At 38.1% G+C, this 22,755-nt stretch overlaps 1 protein-coding gene across 2 annotated transcripts in view; it reads right to left on the reverse strand.

The window, feature by feature from the left end:
* The window catches only part of fndc5a (fibronectin type III domain containing 5a), a 39,032-nt gene that overhangs the window by 11,459 nt on the left and 4,818 nt on the right, over positions 1–22,755 (reverse strand). For both annotated transcript variants that reach the window (XR_003934585.1, XM_030127403.1), the window contains 2 exons: positions 6,635–6,750; positions 713–911 (listed from right to left, as the gene is read on the reverse strand). Coding sequence is in view for 1 of the 2 variants with exons in the window: in XM_030127403.1 (XP_029983263.1) it covers positions 713–911; positions 6,635–6,750 (315 nt within the window). In the remaining variant the exon portion in view is untranslated. The remainder of the gene's footprint in view (positions 1–712; positions 912–6,634; positions 6,751–22,755) is intronic.

Below are 22,755 nucleotides of genomic sequence, written 5' to 3' on the forward strand. Positions count from 1 at the left end.
TGAGGTCTGTGCTGTTATTGATTTCTTTAGATTCTTTCCTCTCACAGAAAAAACACACAAAATTCATTTCCTGTGCTAATTAGGCCTCTGTGGCACCAAGAGCATATCTTCAGTTTGACGATGATTGCATTTACAGTATATTCAGTGTAGCTTTGCGAGTGTTCTGCAGAGGTCTGTATTCCCTCCAGCTCTGCTCTCTGGGAAGTATTGGTGTACAGTATAGCACTGGATCACATGAAAGATGAGTGTAAACGAGAGAAGGAATAGATGGAGCAGGGCTTCAGCCAAAAGCACATCGATTCGCCATCCCCTGCAGCTCTGACTACCTCCTCGCCACATCTGATGAATGCCTCTCCTCATTTTGGTTTACTGTGGAGTTGTGCTGGGTGCATGCAGGGTAAAGCCCGCAGTGGCACATCAATACACATTGAAGCTTACACCCACCTCGGCTGTTTTATTCCCAAGTGGTGGTCAGTGGGGGTGAGGTTTAGAAGTGCTCTGTTGTAAAATTTCATTTCACGCTTTGTGTGACTATTGATTTTTATTGGTTTTTAGACAAAATCAGTCAAGATGTTGTCAAAAGGCCAAAGCCTCCTCTGTACTCACTGTCTTGAAAAAGTCAGAAACAGAGCTGAGAAATTTCCATTTATGCGTGGATCAGATGGATGACCGAGCATGAGTTTGTGTTTGTTTTGTCTTTGTGCCACCTTACCTTTACTCTTAGACGCCTGAGTCTCGGCCTCCTTTGGTGTTCGAAAGCGCAGGGGTTCGCTCAGCGGGCTCGTACCCGACATACTGATGGACTGCACATGCACAATATAATCCGTTTCCTCGTCCAAGTCCCATAATGCACAGGAGCGTGTGGTGGTGTTGACTTCCTGGATGAACCGCAGCATGTGCACGTCTTTCTTCTGTTGGAGAATAAAATGTGAGAGACTGATGTCTTTAGCTGTTTGAACAATGGTGTGCACTGACTGTCACCAGGCAGTCAATCACTCAGTAAAATTAGTTAACCAGAAGGTGAAACAGACGGTAAATTTATGGGACTCCTGAGAAGACCTCGGTGCTGAAAATTATGTTTCGTTGCATCCCATTAGAGCACAGTTTGTCTGTGGTGGTGAGATTGGGCCATGGAGAAAAACACAAGGATAAAAGGATGCATCCATACAAAAAGTTAATATAACTGACTGACTGACTGTAGTGCAGCAAAAACAACTGAATATAAGATCAACAAAGAATACAAGAGCAAACACATTTACATAATAAATTAGAAGTATAAAAGAACAAAAATGGTAGAAAAACAGTAAGGTGCAACAATAAACTGTAATGTGTAAAGTAAAATGGAATTGTTCAGTAATATGGACAGTAAAGTGCATAGTGGAAATATGTTTATGACCGGGTTTGAACATCAGGTGAGTTTATTGTACAGTGAAATGGCATGTGCCGGGAAAGATTTCCTGTATCGGTCCATTAAACAGTGGAGCTGTAATAGTGATAATCACAACGATACTGAGATATAATGAGATAAAGAATGGCTATTAGAGAATTTTTATTTATTTATTTTTTTAGTTAGATTGTCCATTCTGAGCTACCTCAGAATGGACAATCTCTTCTTTGTATTTCAAAGCAGGTGATGTTTAGCCTTAAAGTATTAATGTGCTTTAACTGTGTTTGTAGTGTTAACATCTTCATAACAAAAAATGAAGGATGGTCAAAACAAACACTGACTCTAACAAGGACCTTTCCTTTTTTGAGGTTGTGGAAATTCACTTGGTTGTGATCTGTAGTTTCACTACTTGATATCTTAATACTTCACAAAAAACCTTTAAGAGAAGAGACAGAGATTCCATGAGTCTCCTACACTGATACTTAAAGCAGTCCTTCTGGGATCTGTCACTGGTGGACCAGGGTTTAAACCCAACATCAATGTGATGTATGATGGTAATTTTCTGATCAGGGCTTTATAGATATAAAGGCCCCAGTGAATATTGCATCTCTCAGTCAAAGAGGCCAGATGACCTTATCTTAGAGGACACAGTGGTGAGTATCGTAGCCATCACCAGTAATAAACCTCAGGGCTGAGTGGTAAACATAATCTAATGGCCTATGAGTAAAAGCAGAAGCATGTCCAGAGGATGATAGGAACATTGATTCATTAATGTTCTAAAGCTGGTTTGAGTTGTGCATTGACAGTCAATCATTTGTTGTAATTTGCTGACAAGTCTCCTGATGTGATCTTTAAATGTAAATTAGTCACACAGCCAGAAGACAACACCAGTACCACATTGAGCAGGAAAACTCCAAGGTTATGCACCTCTGTACATTTTTGACCTATTTTAACTTTGATCTTTACTACTTACACTGGTCTACAACTAAGATGCCTCCAGAATAAAAGTAGTGAAACTCTACCAAATTTGTGTAACTAATAAAGAAACATTAAGTCAAAAATTGGCTGTAGTTTCCAAGATACAGTCTTTGCAAAAAATGCGAATTTATGAGAATTAATGAGAGAATGGGTTTTACTCCAAAGGAATGTTTGTCTCAGAGCTACCAGATTTACTTCAAAACACTAGTCGCTTTTCCACTGACCCTCAAATTGTGCGAATATTACTTGCGCATAAAAATTTACCTAATGGGAAAAAAACGACAATTTCACCAAAGCTCTTGTTTTTTGATTAAACCTTTTTGAGCTGGTAAAAGGTGTTTTTTGGGAGTAGCACAATTGGTATATCATGCCAACCTGCAATGGAAAGATCTTTTTCTGCAACTACAGTCACCTGAATTAAAAAAAACAAATAAACAAAAAAAAAAAAACGGATGTTGACGGACGTTACAACAAGCGAAGAAGAATAGTTTTAAAAGAAACTTGGTGCAGTATATGTGAACATACCAGGAAACTGAATAATTTTTTAATTTAGTCCAGGATAGAGGGGTAATATATAATAATAATGAATATATCTGTAACTCAACATGATATTTATGTTCGTCACCATGTTTATGAAACGACTTCCTGTGTCATCTTGCGATAATAAATAAACAAATCATCGTATTTGTGATTTAATGGAAAAACTGACATTACACACTTCTTTTTTTCAACATTTAGTAAATTTCGGTAAAGTTTTGCGTATATGTCCGATGGAAAAGCGACTACTGTCTGCACATAACAATCCATTCACTTTACAGGTTCTTTCTAGTGGAAGATATTTAAACCTATTGCCTAAATGTACATAAACTAATATATATGTGTAATAACACTTTAGCACAGTGGTTCTTAACCTTGTTGGAGGTACTAAACCCCACCAGTTTCATATGCGCATTCACCGAACCCCTCTTTATTAAAAAATAAAATATGATTTTTTTCAAATTCAAGACACAGGTATATGTTTTACTGGTGCACAAAATGAACCGTGCATTAACATCACTGTGTTCAAAGAACAAAACCAATACAGTGCATGAACTCACAACAAATTACATACCTTTTCACAAAGACATGACCTTTTTTAATATTACCACACTGAAAGGGTTTTAATTTTTAACCTTATGTATTCCAATAATGAACTTATTGTATTTATGCTATTTATCATTTTTAACATTTTAACACACACCCATCACCTAATTTCCATCAGGCTACAATTATAATGAATATTTACTGCAAATCAGTGTGACTTCTGCTGTTGTGTATATGTATGTGTAGGCCGTCAGGTCAACCCGGTTTTCGTTTCATCTTGCCCTGAACTTTCTGAACCACGCAATTTTGACATAAAAAAAGATAATTGCATGTAGTGTATCAAAAAAAGTTCTCGTTACTCCTTCAGTATTTTTGTGATCGTTGTTTTATTATGGCACTAGCTCGGCTTTAGCGTAATACGATTTCTCCGTCCGCGACGGTGCGTCGGTTGTCACATGATTGTAACTGACCAGTGCGGTGACCGAAAAATGTAAACAAACGCTACACATGTCTGCCTCCGTGGTTAACAGGAAGTAGCAAAAGTCATCACAACAATGTGGAAAATACTCAAATAATTCATCGTCAGACAAGTGGAAGAGATTATAAACACTTCCGGATGTGTTGTAGTGCTATAAGCAACAATAATACACCGCGTATATTGGATGTCAATCAGAGAAAGAGTCTCCGAAGCCGTTTGTTTACACGGACCTAGCCCGACACACACACCCGACTAATGAGTCGAGTGTGTGTCTTGACCTCCGCCGAACCCCTGAGACTGACTCACCGAACCCCTAGGGTTCGATCGAACCCAGGTTAAGAACCACTGCTTTAGCATATGCATTGAAAACATCAGCTAACCGACACTTTTTCATCTTAAGATTCAACACATTTAATCTCTGTGGCAGGTAATGTCTAAACAAACAGTACACCACTGTTACCAGTACATTTCAGAATTTATTGCAAAATCTTTACTTTTGAAGCCTTACATTGTTTTACACCTGAGTATATTTCTGCACATCAGATCCACATCAGACAGTTAAACCCTTATGATCCTCAGACCAAAGCTCACTGGCTGTTTTTCCAAGATCTACATTAAGAACCAAAAGTAATAAAGCTTTGGTTTTTCCTGAAATTGTATTGCTAGGAAAATATTTACAATATTTCTATGTGATTAATCTACAAATTAAATACAAACATGCAGGAAAAGTACAGGAGGTGAGGGAAAATGTGTAAAGTAACCTAAAAGAAATAGAATGGGAGAGGAAAGAAGAGAAGGGAGAAAAAAGTAAGTGATAAAACTGAAAATCTTTCCATATGATGGCCACTACATTTTGCATTTTGGATTTTTAAGTGAAAATCAAGTATTTTCCTGTACTTAATCCACTGATCATGTAGATGTTCATAAAAGCTTGGAGTAAATTTAAAGGTTATTAGATCAAATCAGAAAAAAATTTGGAAAAAGTGACTTTTTCAACAAAATATATCGTTAACTGAACATAAGAACAAAGGTCAGCAACCACTGTAATTTATTAAACGACGTGAGCTTTGCTGGTGAATCAATGTTGTAGAAGATGACAGTGTTTCCATGTTCACTACGGAGCCTCTGAACGTCAAAATGGGTCATATCTGATGACCATGAACAGATGAGAAACTGTATTTTACCTGAATTATTTACATGTATTGGTAGGATTAGTGGTCAGCAAGTTATTAGACATTTTAGATCAGTAGATGCTTCTGGGTCTTTATGGGTTAATTCAGATTCAAGCTTAAGTTGCCTTTTTCATAAAAAAAAATATAAAATACCATGTGACTGAATGTGTTCTTCTGCATTTCTGTTCCCTTTGCACACAAACCCTCGTGCGACTAAAAGCAGCAGACCGTCCAACTGTCCTCCTCAATCATATCACTGAACTCGTGTATGTCTGCAGATGAGTGTGCACGAACATTTGTAAATCCCCAAGATGGCAGCTTGTCCCACATAAAGTAATGTGTCTAATGACTGTGAATGGGTGCTGAGTAATGTGTGTGTGTGTTTACGATATGTGCGTAGGAAGGCTGCAAATAATATCACTTATCCCCTTTCACATAGCTGTCACAGTCTGCTGCTGTCAAAGAGCAGACAGGCAGTCCGACAGGATCCAGCGTCCTGTGATGATTCCCATAATGCATACTGTCTCCAAGCAAGGCAACAACACAATAAAGACTATCAGACATGGCAGCAAACAGCCAGTGTTAAGTCACCAACACCAATTAGTGTTTTTTGGCTTGAGTTCTATTACCCATAAAGACCCAAATACACACCAGTGACCAAAACCATCTACTGATCTAAAATGTGTAATAACTTTAGAGCCACTAATCCTATCAATACATCTAAATAATTGGTGTAAAATACAGTTTGTCATCTTTTCATGGTCATCAGATATGACCCATTTGGACATTCAGAGAGTCCATAGTGAATGTGGAAACACCATCATCTTCTACAACATTGATTCACCAGTAAAACAGTAAAACCCATGGAGTTGGATCAGTGACAGTGAATGGAGACACTAGGTATATGTTCACTTAATGATACATTTGACTGAAAAAGTCACTTTTTCTCAAGTTTTCCCTGATTTTGGTATGATAACCTGCAAACGGAATTTCAGCATGATGATTAAAATACATGATCAGTAAAATAAATTGAGGAAAATACCTGATTTTTCACAGGAGAAAAAAAAAAAAAAAAGCAAAATCTCCCCATGTCTGTGCGGGTTCTCTCCGGGTACTCTGGCTTCCTCCCGCCATCCAAAGACCAGATCAAAGATCAGTTAATCTAAATTGCCCATAGGTATGAATGTGAGAGTGACTGTTTGTCTCTACATGTCAGCACTGCGATGAACTGGCGACATGTCCAGGGTGTACCCCCCGCCTTTGCCCATAAGTAGCTGGGATAGGTTCCAGCGACCCCCATGACCCGAGTGAGGATAAAGTGGGTTCAGATAATTAATGAATAAATGAATGAAAAATGCAACGTGGAGACTATTATATTATAATAAATGGTGATAAATCACTTAACAAAGGTTAAATGGAGAGAAAATTAATTTGGGAACTAACACAAAAGTAGCTCTGGGTCTTAATGGGATAAAAAGCACAAGTGAGGATATCAGAGCTCATCTCCGCTGTGAGTTTTCTTTTCATGTTGCTTACCTGCTGTGTGATGGCAAAGCCGATGACGTTGTCTCCCTCCGGGATGTCCCATGTCACCACAGCAGACTTTGCTTTCACCTCTTTGATGGTCACATTGACAGGAGGTGACAAGCTATCTGCAAACACAGAGGCAGGGAGAGAACAGGACAAAGGCATGTTTTATTGTCTGTGGTTTGAGGCAAATGAGAAGTTCAGCGCCGTTATGTTCCTGTCAGGGGCAGATATGGCCTACAGCGTGGCAGGATGCCAAACACACTTGTGTGAATGAATGGCTCAGGTTAATCCACATCGAACAGTGGGATCGATGGAATAGTATAGAAATCCCAAACAGTGTCTCAGAACATTTGCGCCATATAAGACCACATGTGAACGTGTAAATTCAGTCTGTGAGACACCAACCAGTCTCATCATTCAGAAAATAAAAACTAAAATAGAAATGTGTTTTACAGTTTTGACAGTTGACAGATATTTTTTGGTTTAACTGCTGGTACTGCCTCCAGCTACACAGAAATACGCCATCATCAATCGCTCTCCGTAACTCTGTCTGTCTTTAATTAAAGCTAATAAGGTTGGAGCCTCATAAAAATTTACGATACAGCTCATTTTACTATTCTATTATAGGCTTTTTTGGGAAGAAAAGTATATGAAAGAAATATGATTGGTCGCTTGTATTAAAAAATGAATTTGGATGATATGCAAATTGTACCTGAAACAGGCGAATAGTGAATGCCAAAGTGCTGTATGTGTGTTTTTTCCAAATACACCTCCAGTGTAATTAGGGTCAGAAGTTGCAAGATTTAAGCGGTACAAGAGAGTAATGTTTCAGTTTCCTTACATAATTAAGTGTCAAACCATGTATGCGAGTGTGCATGTGTGTTTTCTGCATGTCCAGTGTGTACTGTGGTGCAACTGCTGCATCGAAGTCTTTAATTAAAGAACAGGCTGCTTAAGTCTGCACCGAGACTGGAAATACACAAAAAGCCACACAAGCACACATAATGACTTTAATCTTGTGTGTGTGTGCGTGTGTGTCTGCAGATCAGACACCTACACTAGAGGAGAACATCAATTTGACTGTAATAGTCTGAAATTAATTTTAATTTCCCCAGTGTTTGTATGATAGCATCTCAAGCACATTGTCTGTTCTTATGGAAATCAACTTTATCATATACAACAGATAAAAAAAACAAGACGGGTATAAAAGCAAGTTACAGCTTGATAAGTAGTGATGCAAAAATGTGGCAGTAATTGGGCCGTCTAGTTTAAATGAAACTGATTCTGTCATGATTCACAAAAAGCAAAAACAAATTGTCTGAATTTCACAATGTGAAATAGAACATAGACTACTCACATTATTTATAGAAAGTGGTAATTAATAGAGTACACTTTGTCTTATTTCACGTACCTGAAACCTACAGGTCACAAATCCCACCTCCTCCATGTTATTCTGTGGGACTTTAGTCAAACTAAACACCCACACACTTTAATAGTCGTTTCCCTGAGGTGATTTCAGACTTTGCAAGTAGATTTCACCAGGATAATTTATGCTGAAATCATCTTTTTTTCCTGATCATTTTTAAAAAAATAAGTTCATACATGCATTCATTCATTCATTTATTTTCTGAACTCTTTCATCCTTTGGAGGGTCACAGAGATGCCAGAGTTTATCCTAGCCACTGATGGGTGAAGGTGGGTAGTTCAACATCCTGACATTTACTCTAAATTGTGCTGCACAGGCAGCTATTTTATATTTAGGTTTCATTTTTACACAAAGGGAGGAGATAGAGCCACAGCATTCATCTATGTAGATAGCAAAATCCATCTTCGCCAAAAAAATGGTTTTGCAATCAACAGCAAAAGGTAATTTGTTTACTTTCCTTTGAATTATGCCTTCATTTGTTAGTTTAAATGACTATCATGAAAGTCATGGTTTGGTGTAAAACAAAAACTGTGAAAGTGCATTAACAAAAAGACTACACAGCTGGAATTACATTATCGTACTTGTGTCCTTCTAGAAAATATTTCTGCAGCTTCAACATGACTGGACTGAAATGATTCTCAGCTCTTTGAATAGTTTTCTAACTGTTAAAGACCAAGTTGAATATACTGGAGTAACCGTTGTATTGGTGTTGGTGACTTATATCAAGTGCAGCAAGAGATGCAGTCCATTGAGCTGTTTCACACAAAATCAGACGTTATATTACTATCTTGACACGAAAAACTGTGACTTTCTCGGCTATAAAATTATTGGCTATAAAATTATTGGCTATAAAATTGACAAATATCATATGGTACATCTCACAAATGACCCCCTTTCATGTTTTACTGACATTATCTCTCTATATACAGCCTCTCTGCTATATGCTATACGCTGTAAAATAGTCAACTTCACCAAACATTTGCTTGATAGAATCATCTGAACATCTTATTTTTGTAATTTACAAACCACAACTACAGTCAAGCTGTCATTATGTTGGCTCTGGATTTCTTCAGTGACTTTTTTCTGGTCCTTTAAAGCAACAACAGTGTACAACACTAGCTCCTGTTAGCTTCAAAATGACCTTTAGCTCATGCAACAAACATCCAGCACCCTGCACAACACTGACTCCAACACAAACGTTACACAGTCAGTGTATCTTTTGGTAATTGGATTTTCTTTTCCAAAACAAAAGAAAAACTAGTGGTTAACTGATTTTTGTTTTAAAATGGAAGAATTAAAATTGAATTTCAAGGCGTTTTTCTTTTTCAGTGTCCAAACAAATGAACCAAATATCTCTTCCAAATAACAAAAAAGAAAGTTACTACCTGACAGAAATGGAAAAATGGACCAAAAACGCCTGTTTTTTTCATTTTCTGAAACCAGATGTTGTCATTTTCAAGGAAAGAGCACTAATGCCATTGAGGTCACAAAGATTCTTCAAAGATTGGTTTGTACAAATATTCCAGTTTGTACGAAATCTGGACGTCATGCTCCCTCCATGAATGTCTATGAACTCCAGATTTCGTACAAACTGGAAGATTCATTCAAACCCATTGTTCGTAAGAATCTTTGTGACCTCGGCATTAGTACTCTTTCCTTGAAAATGACAACATCCAGTCTCAGAAAATGAAAAAAAAACCCAGCAGTTTTTGGTCCATTTTTCCATTTCTGTCAGGTAGTAACTTTCTTTTTTGTTATTAGAAATGGAAAACGACAATCAGTTTGTTTTTGTTTTTTTTAAATTTGGTTTATCTTTGACACTGAAAAAGAAAAACACCTTGAAATTCAATTTTAATTTCTCTATTTTAAAACAAAAATCAATTAACAACTAAAGACAATCCAATTACAAAACGATACACTGACCGTTACACAATCACACAGGTTTTCACAAAACTCACTGAACCTTTCAGAGAGCTGCAGACAAGTTCATTGTCAACTATGACTAAGCTGTGCATAATTGATGTGGTCTTTTGGGTCAATGGACATTTGTAATGTGATGTAAAATGATGATGTATGATGTGATAGTGATGTTGCTCTGCCGTCTATAATGGGATATAAATCTAATTCAGCCAATCAGATGCAGTTGATGAGTTTCTGAACAGGTTAACACACATTCCCCCCTCAACGGGTAGAAACCTCAAAGCTTGTAATTACAGGATGATGGGCTTGTGTAGCGCCGGCATGCTGTCACGCTTGTATACATCTGACATATTGTACACTTAGAACAAACGCACTAAATCCAAGCCAGCTTCTGTGTTGCGTGGTTCCTCGTCGCCTGCCGCTGATGTTTTGATGAATGGCCCGACTAACGGTAGACGACAGGATGGAGACCTGCTGCTTCTCTTCGTCATGGGGGACTGCAGTGTTTGAGGTAGCTTAGCTTTTGTTTACCGTCTGCTGTTCCCAGAGACACCGGAGGGACAGGCGTCTCAGGCAGCAGAGGCTGATGGGACCGGAGAAGTCACAAATCAAACTCATTATCTCTTTGTAAGCCTTCAAGTCTCTTTTTCTTGCACTAACAACAGTTTCAAAGCACACAATGACAGTTAACGTTTAATTCCAAACAACCCATAGGGATTACATTAATTTCTAAGGCTTGACACAGACCACTGCTTTGTTTACACACAGTAAAACCCCTCTCTCCTCTTTTAGCACTAAAATATGCTGATGATCATCTTAATGCAGCTTATTAGTCCCTTTTTCTTTAGATACTTCATGTCGTATAAATACCAATGCTGTTTAAACTCATTCATCTCTTTTTCAGGCTTAGCTTCAGACAGATTCCCTTCTGAGATATAAATGATATTACACAGTGTAAAATCATTGAGCCTGTGAATAAACTGTTTTTTTTTTTTTTTTATTTGTAAAGTGAGTGAAATGCCTCTTTAAAAGGCATCAATGCACTATTGATTAGAAAGACATGAAAAGGAAAGGAAGTGATTCTGACTTTCGACATGACTTCGGCTTTCATCCATCAACTCTTGATGATACGAGAAAATGAACGGGAAAATAATTTCTGACTTTGTACAGTCTTTAGAAGAGTTACCCTTAGACACACTTATATGACACAAGCAGGGAGTTAGAGGGTTTGTATCCCAAATTTATTCTGGAAATCTCTCAAATCCTAGGATGGGAGGATCAAAACACTTCAAACAAAAAATAGGAGGAAGACCTGGAGTGTCATTTTGATGAAGAGGATTAGGCAGCATTGTTTGCAAGTGGGAAATTCTTCTATAACACAGAAGAACAGACACAAAATTATGCAATACATTTTATTCACAGGGTACACTACACTCCTAAAAAGTTATATAGAGCTAGCGCATTGACCCGTGGGGATCCATGGGTTCTAGATGTGGTAGTTTTTATGCTGTTGAGTATTCGTGCATGCTTGTACCACATTTGTCCAGCAGTCACCATCAGAGTGTTCTGGGTATAGCAATGTGATTATAAAGCTATTGTATTCCACAATTACTAATATCTCCCAAAATATTGGTCCTATCAACTTGCTGTTTTCGCTAGTCTGTTCCTTGACCAAAAATAGATAAGTATGACAAACTGCAGCAGTCAACTTTTTCTGGGTTTTGTGTGAATCCCCAGACACATACATGCACACACACACACACACAGAGGCCACTTGACTTTCATAATATAGATAAAGTCAGAGTTCAGCCAGTTTTGTCTCGGATGCAAAACAGGATTGGACACGTTGAGCCATATGTTCTGTCCTTGCTGAGCTTTAAAGACATATTGGAGGACAATACTTAGGGTACTCATCTGCAGTATATTACAGGCATTGTTCATCCTGCTGAACCCAGAATAACTCTCTTAGGTGATACTAAAGAGTCTTGATGAAATGACTACAAGGAATGGAGAAGAAATTCTTTCTTTGAGACATGATAATCTCCATCTGGTGTCACTCCTACCCCTCTTTCCTCTCAATAATCACCTGACAAATGTCTGATCTATAAAGCTCTTCTTGTGAAACTGTCTACCTCACATCTCATGTCCTTTGAATCCTGTAATTTATGTATTAATACATATTCTCCATTACTCATGTATCTCAGTGTGCTTTCAACTGCAGTAGTCGTACAGTAAAGTCTTTTCAGAATAGACAGGATAATCTTAGAATAATTTGTGTCCATATTTTTGCTAATTTTTAGAACTGATTCACATCAGAGCATCTGTTGTGTCTTTCTTCTTTATAGTATCTTGTGCTGATGAAATTGTGTTTTGAAATCTCTACTGCAGAACCACTCTTAGTCTCACTAAACTAAATAATAGATAAATGGAAAAAGTATCACAAATAAAGTAGTTTGCAGGAGATTGTAGCAAAGTAGAGAGTCCAGCAAAGAACAGAACATAAATAACATATGTCCTTGTTATAAACAGGTCCAATCTGAGAGTATCTTCACATTTAACTTCTGGTCACTTTTGTCTGCCTTTGTCCATCTGGCTCTCCTGAGTGACTGTGTTACGCTGCAGGACAAAGAGACAGAACGCTGGTCGTGACCGCGGGCCTTAAATATCCACATGACATCAGAGTCGGCTCTAATGAAACACCAGACAGATGTCTTCATAAACCCGCTCTCATTGCGGGGGCATTCAGAGTGCTTCTCCATGAGGAATGGGGGTGACTTTGAGGCATGACGGATGTTGCTGGTGTGGGCGTGTGTGTGTGTGTGTATGTAGGTGTGTGTTTCATTTTAAGCCTGATGATCAGAGTGACAGCTACTTGTCCACCCCATGCTGAGCAGTGTGAAATGTGACAGCTCCTTAATATCTCATGAAGAGGAAACTGGAAATCATGTTATTGTTTTACAACATAGATAATATAGACTTGTTCCACTCATCAGCCATCATCTCCTAGTCCTAACTCTTCTGCTTTTTTTTTTTTTTTTTTTTTTTTTTTTAATTTTTACTACCCCACCCCCTGAAGGTGAGGCAAGGGGTATTGTTTTTGATTCGGTTTGTTTGGTTGTTAACACTCTAGCAGCAAAACTATTTGTTGATTTCATACCAAATTTGGTTTATAGATTGCCAGTGACCCAGAATAGACGTGGTTACATTTTTTTTGGTATTTTTATGCAGATTGTGAACTGACAGAACTGTGATTTGATTTTTGTTGTTTGTTCAAAACTACCAGTCAGGGAAAAGTGCACTACTAATGTTTAAAATACATTTAGTAATATTAATAATTCATTTTATTTTCTATTTGATTTATAGCAGCAGAATTATATTCCTGTTTTTCTATATTCTATTGTGTCCAAAAATTGGGGGAAAAATTTTCAAAAATTCATAAATGTATTAAAGACATTTTGAGGGGTTTTCTTTGTTCCTGTACCGAACCGAAAAAAAACCCCAAACCTTGGCTTTCAAAACCGAAAATGTACCGAACGGAAAATTTTGTGTGCTGTTACAGGCCTAATATATATATATATATATATATATATATATATATATATATATAATTTTTTTTTTTTTTTTTTTTTTTTTATGTCTTCACGTTCTCCACAGTCAGGTAAAGTCCAGTTAACTGCTTTAAGGTAGGAATCTGAGTGGAATTATAGATGAGGAAATATTCCCTACAGACAGGTTCCATATGTGAGGAATTTTGTAAACTATAAATAAGTTTCCTATTTTACTAAATGTCTAATAATGCTGATGTTTCCTTAACCCGACCCAGAAGAGGTCTCTCAAGCCAAACAAAAACCGTAGTAGTAGAGGAGTTATCATGAAGCAGTGTGATATCAAGGGAGTTGTTTTCACCATCGCTGCAAATAAAAATATATCTGACAGAAAACATGTTTACAGAAGAAGCAATCATTCATCCAAAAGTTTTAGTCACGTTCCATTTATTTACATATATTGCAATTGAAGCAAAAGATGGAAAGTACTTTAAATGCTATTTAGGACTGGTTGATCTGGCCAAATCATAGGTAAAATCACAATCCATAATCTAAATCACAATACAGTCTCACCTCTTAGAATATAATCATGGCAGAACCACTTAAGTTTACCATGGGGTTTTCTTTATATTCTGTAGACTCTGTGGCTGTGTTTGCATTGCTTTTTGTTGTTGTTATAAGACTATAAACTATGCATTTTTGCATAATTTTGTACAGCAATTGTTACAATACATTGACAATAGATGTAGAAGAAAAAACACATCCACATTTTCCTGAACATACAGCTGCATTGTTTCTAATTACATAGACTGTGGTGGTTTATATTTTCCTGTCAGTTTTATAATAAATCAATAACCTTTTAACATTAGCATAGCTCTAAAACATCTGTGTAAATCAAACTCATTGCATGTTGGAGTTCAGGAGCTGGACATACAACTGACTGACTTATGGATATTCTTCAACAGCGGTAAAACTACATGTTACATAAATTCAGCAAATTAATCTATCTTAAAACCAAACACATTAGTGCAGACAGACAATAAAATATTGGTATAAATGGAGTGAATAAAATCACTGGCCTAGTGACCTGAGCTAGTGACAGTAATAACGCAATGGCACTGTCATTATAATTTTACTAATAACATAATCTGTGTGATCCTTTTGCAAAGTAGATCATATGACAAATTAGGATTAGTCATGATCTAACAATGTGAGATCACCCAGCTCTAATGCTTATGTTATCACATTGAATGTGATGCTTTTGACAAGAGAAAAAATGAAACAGCCACAGAAAACAAATAAGATTTATCAGAATTGAAATATATTTGAAAACGACATTAAAACATTATCTACAACAATTTACTGTGATTTACTATGATGCAATATGTAAATGCAATGGAAATAACACTGACAATCAAAATAGTAAACCACCTTTCCATCATTTGCATTTACATCATGGTATTCTCCTCCTGAACTCTAAGGAGTTACAATAACTTTAAAATTCAAACTTTGTGCAAAACTGTCTCATGTGCAATAACACAATGTCCTCGTGCAATATTACAGTTATGTCAGATTTGCTTATTCTGCTGTATTTCAATTGCTGCTTTTACAATATTTGCTTTTAAATTGCTTGTTTTTATTTCATCTATGCTATACATTATTTATTGCTGTACATAATCTGCTATTTTACATTTTTTATGTTTATCATATATGTGACTATACATCTTGCCACTTATATGGACACTTCTGCCTTATTACCGCCACAGTAACTAATATTGTTACTGGCAGCAGGTCTATCTGCTACTTTTGCCCACCCACTTTTGTATATTTTCTTTTCTTCTCTTGCTCTTTTAATGTGCCGATCTTCGGCCTCCTAATTGCCCCTCGGGGATAAATTTTTTTCTGATTCTGAACAGAAATAAGGTACAACAGTGATCCTGAGGATGTTTTGTAAGCAGAAAGTGTCAATTTTTCAATGGCTATTATTCATTTTCTATATGTATGTAAGTGTCTTGCATGGCTGCTTGTGTTTGTTTGTATCCTAACTACAGTGTCTTTGTGTGTAACCTGCCCACCTGCCCTCTGTGACCCCTGTCAGCTTCAACAGCCTGATTCTGTGTGACACCTGTGCAGACAGCTGTGGCTTTGAGACTGAGAGATCATGAAAGCTGGTGATGTTCCAGCTCCCATCCACCCCCGTGGGGAGATATTACTGATTTGTAATACCTTATTACAGCTCTGCAATCCTTAGAAATGCATTTCTCAAAGTCAGGCCCCTGGGTTGGTTCTGCTCCTCGGGATGCTAATGAGTTAGTCTGGAGGCTTGTGAACTGACATGTAAACTGCCTGTTAGCTATCATATTCCACTGTTAATCTGGCATTTTAGCGGCAAGAACAGGCCTCAGGAGGCTGTTACTTCCTGTTCTTTTTTTAATCACACTACGTATCACTTAGTTCTTACTAATTCATACTTAGCAGCTTAAGCCACTTTAGCTGATTTCAAGGCTAATAGTAAGTAAACAGTCACTCTGTATGGAAGGTGTAATAGTAACAGGTAGGGGTGAATATTAACGAAGAGTGCATTTAAAGAAGGGGAAAGGAATAAAACTTTCCACTGCCACAACTGTTGGAAAGCGTAAGGCCACAGGGGGAATTGGCTTCCATAAATTAGCACATGTTGATTAACGTGTTGAGGCTAACGGCAGCACTGTGGGAATTACAATTGCTTTCCTGCTTATTTCCCACACTAACATGTTATTGAGCGTAAAAGATGTGTGAGCGGCGGTGTCACTGCTCTCTCAGGGGTTCGCAAACATACAGCTGGCAGGGACACCGGCTCCTCTCATTCATAGTTAATGTGCCATGATAGAGCCATCAGGATTTTGTGCTGATCTGGAGTTCGTCCTTGCATGTGTCAAAGGAGACCTTGGCACGTGGGCTTTTCCTTGTGGGCACACGCACACACCAATATACACATGCACTTAAGTTGTAGGATCACAGTGTGACACTTTGCCGATGAGATGAACACGAGGCGTTAATGTGTCTCATTTAGAAGCTAAAACATCTGGTGAATAATTTATAGTGTTATCTGAATGTGTGTGCATCAGAGTCACACTGTAACGCCGTGTCATGTTTTATAACTGATCGCCTGTTATGCTTTTTTCATTAGAGGCTGCCTACTGTTTCACAGCCGTTCGGAGTATTTTCCCTATGACTCTTTGAAATCTTACATAAGCCACGAAAGGAGCTCCCTTATGGATATCCTCCTTTCTTCCTGTTTTTTGTCCTGGCATTTGTTTCCTTCAGTTGGCAAAGCTTTTGGATCCACCGCCTCCCTGTCAGAGGAAATCCACCTCATATGTTTCCTATATTTCATCTTCTATTCACTTTCAACGCCTGTTTCTCTGACTGTAATGGACACTTGGTGCTGAAACTTCACACAATCCCACACCGTCTATCTGTCTTTGTCTCTCTTTCTTTTCATCTCCGCCTGTCTCTCCAACATTTGCCTTACAGCTACTACACCGGGGCTTTTTGGCAGCTCCTCCGTAGCCTGGTGCGTAAAGCTTTAAGCCTAAAACTGACACTTCACGGAGAATCTGGGTACAAAGGGGAGGTGATAGCCTTGTTGTGCTGTTCTACTATTGATTAGCCTCATACTACTTACACACAGACTGGTGATCAGTTGGTTTATGTGGGTAGCTGTCTTCACTTCTGATTTCACTTGGGATGTCTTTCTTTAACAGCCACAGAGGGCCTGTTTCAATGTGTGGGAAGCTGTCGGGAGTGTGTTTTTTGCATGCGTCCAGAGCTTTGATTTCTCTTCGGTCCACTCTGCCTCTGTACACTGTGGCCCAGCACCATCAAATAATCACACCTAAGGGTCTTTTTGTCCCTTTGTAGAGAAATGAGTTATTTACTCATAGGAAATGAATTTTCCAACCCCGCTGGCCATGAGTGCTGCAAATACAGAGACGAGGGAGGGAGGGTGAGGTTGCAAAACAGCATCTTTCTCCCTCTTTCAATCAGATGGACACACACACACACACACACACACACGGTTTCCTCTAATTAAATGTCAAAAGGCAGAGTATGAAAATCAATGCAGCATTGTGTGGAGAGAGAATGCAAGCCAGCTAATTCAAAAAGGCAAAGGAGCGCCGTGAGGCTGATTATTTGACAAACCCAATGCTAATGAAATCTACGATGAAATCAGGAGCGACCACCGCCCTCAGGCAGGGAAACGACAGTAATATGGGATGGGGCTGATTACACCAAGGAGCTCACAGCTTGATACGAGTCTATGAATACAATATTAGTGGCTCATCGCACACTTTTGTAGTTTTTTTTTCTGTCTCTCACTTCACATTTAGCTTTTGTCTGTGGAATTTTTGCAACCCTGCTGAGGACTCACAACTGGTTGAGTAACACCTACAATAGCTACCCAAGTGGATCGGTGTCACAGACTGGTGGAGGGGGAGGACGTGAATAGTACTCTCATAATACACTCTTTCTGGTTCCATCTAACACTCCATGTTTTTCCCCCTTTTTTTTTACAGCTTACATTTTCTCCCCCTTCTGGTTTCTCTCTCGTAATACTTTCATTTTTGAATGCACACTTTTTGTCAGCTATTAGCTTCTCCTTTTAGCCATGTCTGTGCTTCACTGTGTATTCCCCTCAGACTAACAAATGTCATGCCACTGACATCTGACCCCTGACCGAGGATGCCCCCTCCCATAAACAGGCTTGTAGGCACCGGCTTTGGGAATGAACATGGGGGACTGACATCCAAGGACAAAAGCGCACACATCTACACCCAGAGTGTTGGTGACGATAAAGGGGTTACATTTGAATACTGTATGTTGTTTTCAGTAATGCTTATAAATACAATATAACATTCATTATGTTGCTGTTTCTCCTTGTGCAGGAATGCTTTGCTTTGCATGTTTCTGGACAATACGGACCAACCCACTTATGTAAATTTAAGTAAAACACCATGAAAGCAATGAAGGCTTACATCTATACAGGCTCATCAATCATTTGGTAGAATGTGCACACATTTTGCACAGTGTTTGTGACTGATTTTCTTGCTTGTAGTGGCACTGCCTGTCATCTGTCAATCAGACTAATGTGTATGACTAAGAAATCTGAGTCTTCCATCTTTGGCTGCAACCAGAAGGAACCACCATTTGTTAGTATCAAAAAGCAATGTAATAAGGTACATGATCTGATGGCATTATTAAAATCAGTGTAGATTTGAATCTGTACCTGATATTTAACTGACTTCTAAAGTACTCTTCACAACACTGAACACACATTGGCATCTAATTTTTCTTTGCAGCCATCTTTCAGTTTCTTTACTTTTAACCATAGCGAAAAAAATGAATTATCCGTGTCAGACGACTTTTGAAACACAAGGCAAAAGTTTGAAAGAGGAGGCGAGGAGACTCAAAGACAAATAAATGTATATATCTTGGTGTTGGTAAAGGTAGAGGAGGTACTCTCCTTGGGGGGCCCCCTGTGCTGCTGACTGCTCAAATGTAAAACACACCATCTGGGCCATCCCACCCCCCACAGGCTTCACCGTCCAGAACCGAATTAAAATAGTATTTTTGTGCTTCACTTTGCTGCTCGAGAGAACTGGGATGAGGAGGAGGAAGAATTGAGAACTTGTTGAAAAATAACCCATGACACACATTCATGTGCACATATAAATACGCTTCTGACACACAATATCCAATGACAATCCTTTTAAATCGATAGCATGGTGGCGCATACCCTCTTCCACCTGCACACATGATGCTGGACAGATGACAGACTGCGTCAGCCACTGCCACGTCAGTCTTTTGGCATCACCATCTCGTTCTCCCACAGACTCAGGGTCCAGATGATTGCACCAATCTGTCCTCTAATGCCTTCTATGTCCCATTTTCAGCAAAAAAAGATCCAACCTGAGATCACTGAACAAATGTGAATGTGGTGCAACGAAAAGCAGCTTGCATTAATTCCAAATAAAGTACATTAGGAACAATTTCTAAAGCAAAAAGATTATGATCTAAATCGTTTCTCCATGCACAAAATTGCTCTATACTCATGTGGAGGAAGCTTTAACACATACAGGGCTTCAATAAACAGCACAAGGCCATCGCTGTATTCATTTGTGTCTTTCTAAGTCATTGGCGAGCTTTTAGAGAACTCCAAGAGGCTTTTTGAAGCTGAGAAGAGGGTGAAGAGGTGCTAGAGGAAAGAGCAGCAGCAGCAGTATGTTCATACAAACACTCAGCGGTGCCGACACTTGCACAAAAGGACTTTGAAAGGACTTTGTAGTAATGGATTCTCATCGCAGTTCATTTAATCAAGCTTGTCAGGTGTCAATTAAAACATGACAAGGTGCAAGTAAGATTATCTGGGCAGCGTGACATGATAGCATTGGAAGAACTAGAGGGATGATGGGCCAAGAACAGTGTATTTACCAGCTCTGTCAAGTGTAGAATCAATATGAGGAGGTGAATTCTAACTGTTCAGAAACCCAAACAGTTTTTCCTTAGAGCCTATTTTTTTATTACAGGAAAATATTTTATTTTTAACTGTGAAGATCAATCATGTCCTGCATCACTAGAACACCGATCATTTTGTTGTAGTTGCTTTGAAACTGGATTTTTGGAGGTTTCAACAGATTAAATTTAAGATTTTTAAGACATTTATGAAAGCAATTTAAGATCTATGTCATGTCCACACTGGAAAACAAATGTATGAAAGGTCTTTGGTAACTTTAGTGATGCCCTGAATGTGAATACTGTTAAATATCGTGTCTTTTCCTGATGGCTTTTAGCTTTATTTTTTCTTCTTTGATTTCCCATGAGACTCTAACGCCTGTATACCCAGAATGCTACATTTGAGCTATTTCTTGTGCAAAGTGCAACAGGCTTCAAAACCATTATTTTCAAAGGAGGCTATTCTAATGAAAATAACATTGAGAAACAATTTTAATATGTTACTTTTGCTAGCAGAAATGTTTTTTTTAATATGAAGAGATGTGAGGTGATACATTCTAGTGATGGGACTTCTGGCTCTTTGAAGGGAGCCGTTCAATCAGGAGCTGTTCACTGAAAAGAGCTGTTCAAAAGACTGGCTCTTTTATGTTTTTTGCATTATTTTGAAATACCAATGTTTTAATGACTAAATAGGCTACATGTGATGATTGACATTACATTTTAAAGATGTTTAATTGGTGCAGCAGTAAATATTATCTTAGCGTAAAAAAGAATAGTTAGTTAAAATGTGTGGGCTAAATACATGACATGAGAGGTGACAATAGGCAAATGCTGGAATTTGACGAAAAACATCACAGTACATTATGTGCACGAGTCTGTAGCCTAAAAATGAAGAAGAAAATAAAACATTTTCTTATGAAATAACATTTTATTCTCCTCAAAACACGAATAAATGTGTGTAAACATACGGAAAAAATTGCACAAAACACAACAGTGATTAATCACTCCAGTTACTTAAATACCTGAATTGTAGAACAATTCTCAGATCAAGAACAGTATGTTGGTAAATTGACAGGCAATTGGACACTCCCTCCTTAAAATTTTTTGTTTTTTAAAAATAAAAAAAATGAACGGCTCTTTACAAAGACTCAGTTCCCATTGTTCATTTCAAAGAGCCGTTCAAAGGATTCGATTCGTTCATGAACGTCACATCACTAATACATTCTGCCTGATACAGTCACTGGGACACAATTTAGATCCATGTTGGTTTTCTTTTGTAATTTGTGATCAATGCATTTCCCCTCAAAAAACACATTTAAAAGTCACACTGAAGTTAATGAAACTTCATAGCATTAGAATTAAGTTCATAATCAATCATTTCTTTCAAAATAGTTTTAAGACATTTTTAGGCATTTTAAGGCCTAAAATTATACATCATACAGACCCTGAGAACATGGCCCCACAAAGGAGCCCAGTGAAAGTGAGGAGGTTATAGCGAGGGCTTTACTGATCTATGATGGACTGACCTGGTCCACAGTGACAGGAGGCACGCTGGTCTTGTTTTGACTGAAGTTATAATAACATATGAAACATGTGACTTTTGCCGCGTTTCTACTATGTGGAACCGGCTCAACTCGACTCGGGTACCAGGTACTATTCCTGGAGACCATTTCCATTACAGGATACTACCGACTTTAGAGTACCTGGTTGTCACAGCGAAGCTGAACATAACTTCCATGATGTCTGCTCAGAGAGTTGCTGATAAACTCGCGTGTTGCTCCATCAAGCTCACACTGAATGATTCCATCGGCCACTGGGGACAGAAATGTCTGAACTTCCTCGACTGACCACAGTGTCATTTTGCAGGCTGCTATCATGGATTTGCCTACCGGTATATTTACTGTAAACTTCCAAATCTGTTTCTTTAAAAATGGTGTATCTCGCATTGATGACACAAGGACGCAGAGACAACCCTCTGACCAATCAGTGGTCTGCAATGTTTACACATCACATTTTCATATCTCTTCACCCGTTTTGGGACCTTGGAGCAGATACCAAAAAACTAGTACCAGGTACCAGATTCCAGGTTCTTTCACATAATGGAAATGCGAAAAGGCCGAGTTGAGTTGAGTTGAGCCGGTACCACATAGTGGAAACACAGCATTAGTCTGTTTACATTTGTGTGCATGACTATAACTGCAACATTATATTGACATGCCTTTCATTTTTTCACCTTACCCTTTCATAAAGATTTGTCATCCTTGATACTATGAACATTATTATGACGTGATAAAAAAAGAAGTTAATTATAATAAAAGTATAAGTTGATAAAATGGATGGGTGGTGGTCTTACTGCTTCCACTGCAGTACTTCACACCTTGTAGATTACTGTTATCTTGCAATAATTTTTTCATGGTAGTAACTATGTTGAAATAAACAAATGCTGTGAGTGAATCCACAAAACACACTTCTGTTGTAGAATTGACAACTGCAGTTAGAATAAACTAAATTACAGGGGCTATATGAAATTTTTTTTCTCACTTTTCATTTTTCTCATTTTCTCATTTTTCTTCTTCTTTTTTTCCCCTTTCAAATGTTAGAAAGTGACCTGAAATTATCATTGGAGTGTTTTGAATAAACTGAAGCTATGCCAAACATGCCAAAGTACTGACTAAGAAACAACTTCTAGAGTCAAAACCAATGAAAACTAGAAGCAGTGTTGTTGTATAAAGGTATATATG

Source organism: Sphaeramia orbicularis, chromosome 22 (assembly GCF_902148855.1).
Source record: "Sphaeramia orbicularis chromosome 22, fSphaOr1.1, whole genome shotgun sequence".
Lineage (NCBI taxonomy): Eukaryota > Metazoa > Chordata > Actinopteri > Kurtiformes > Apogonidae > Sphaeramia > Sphaeramia orbicularis.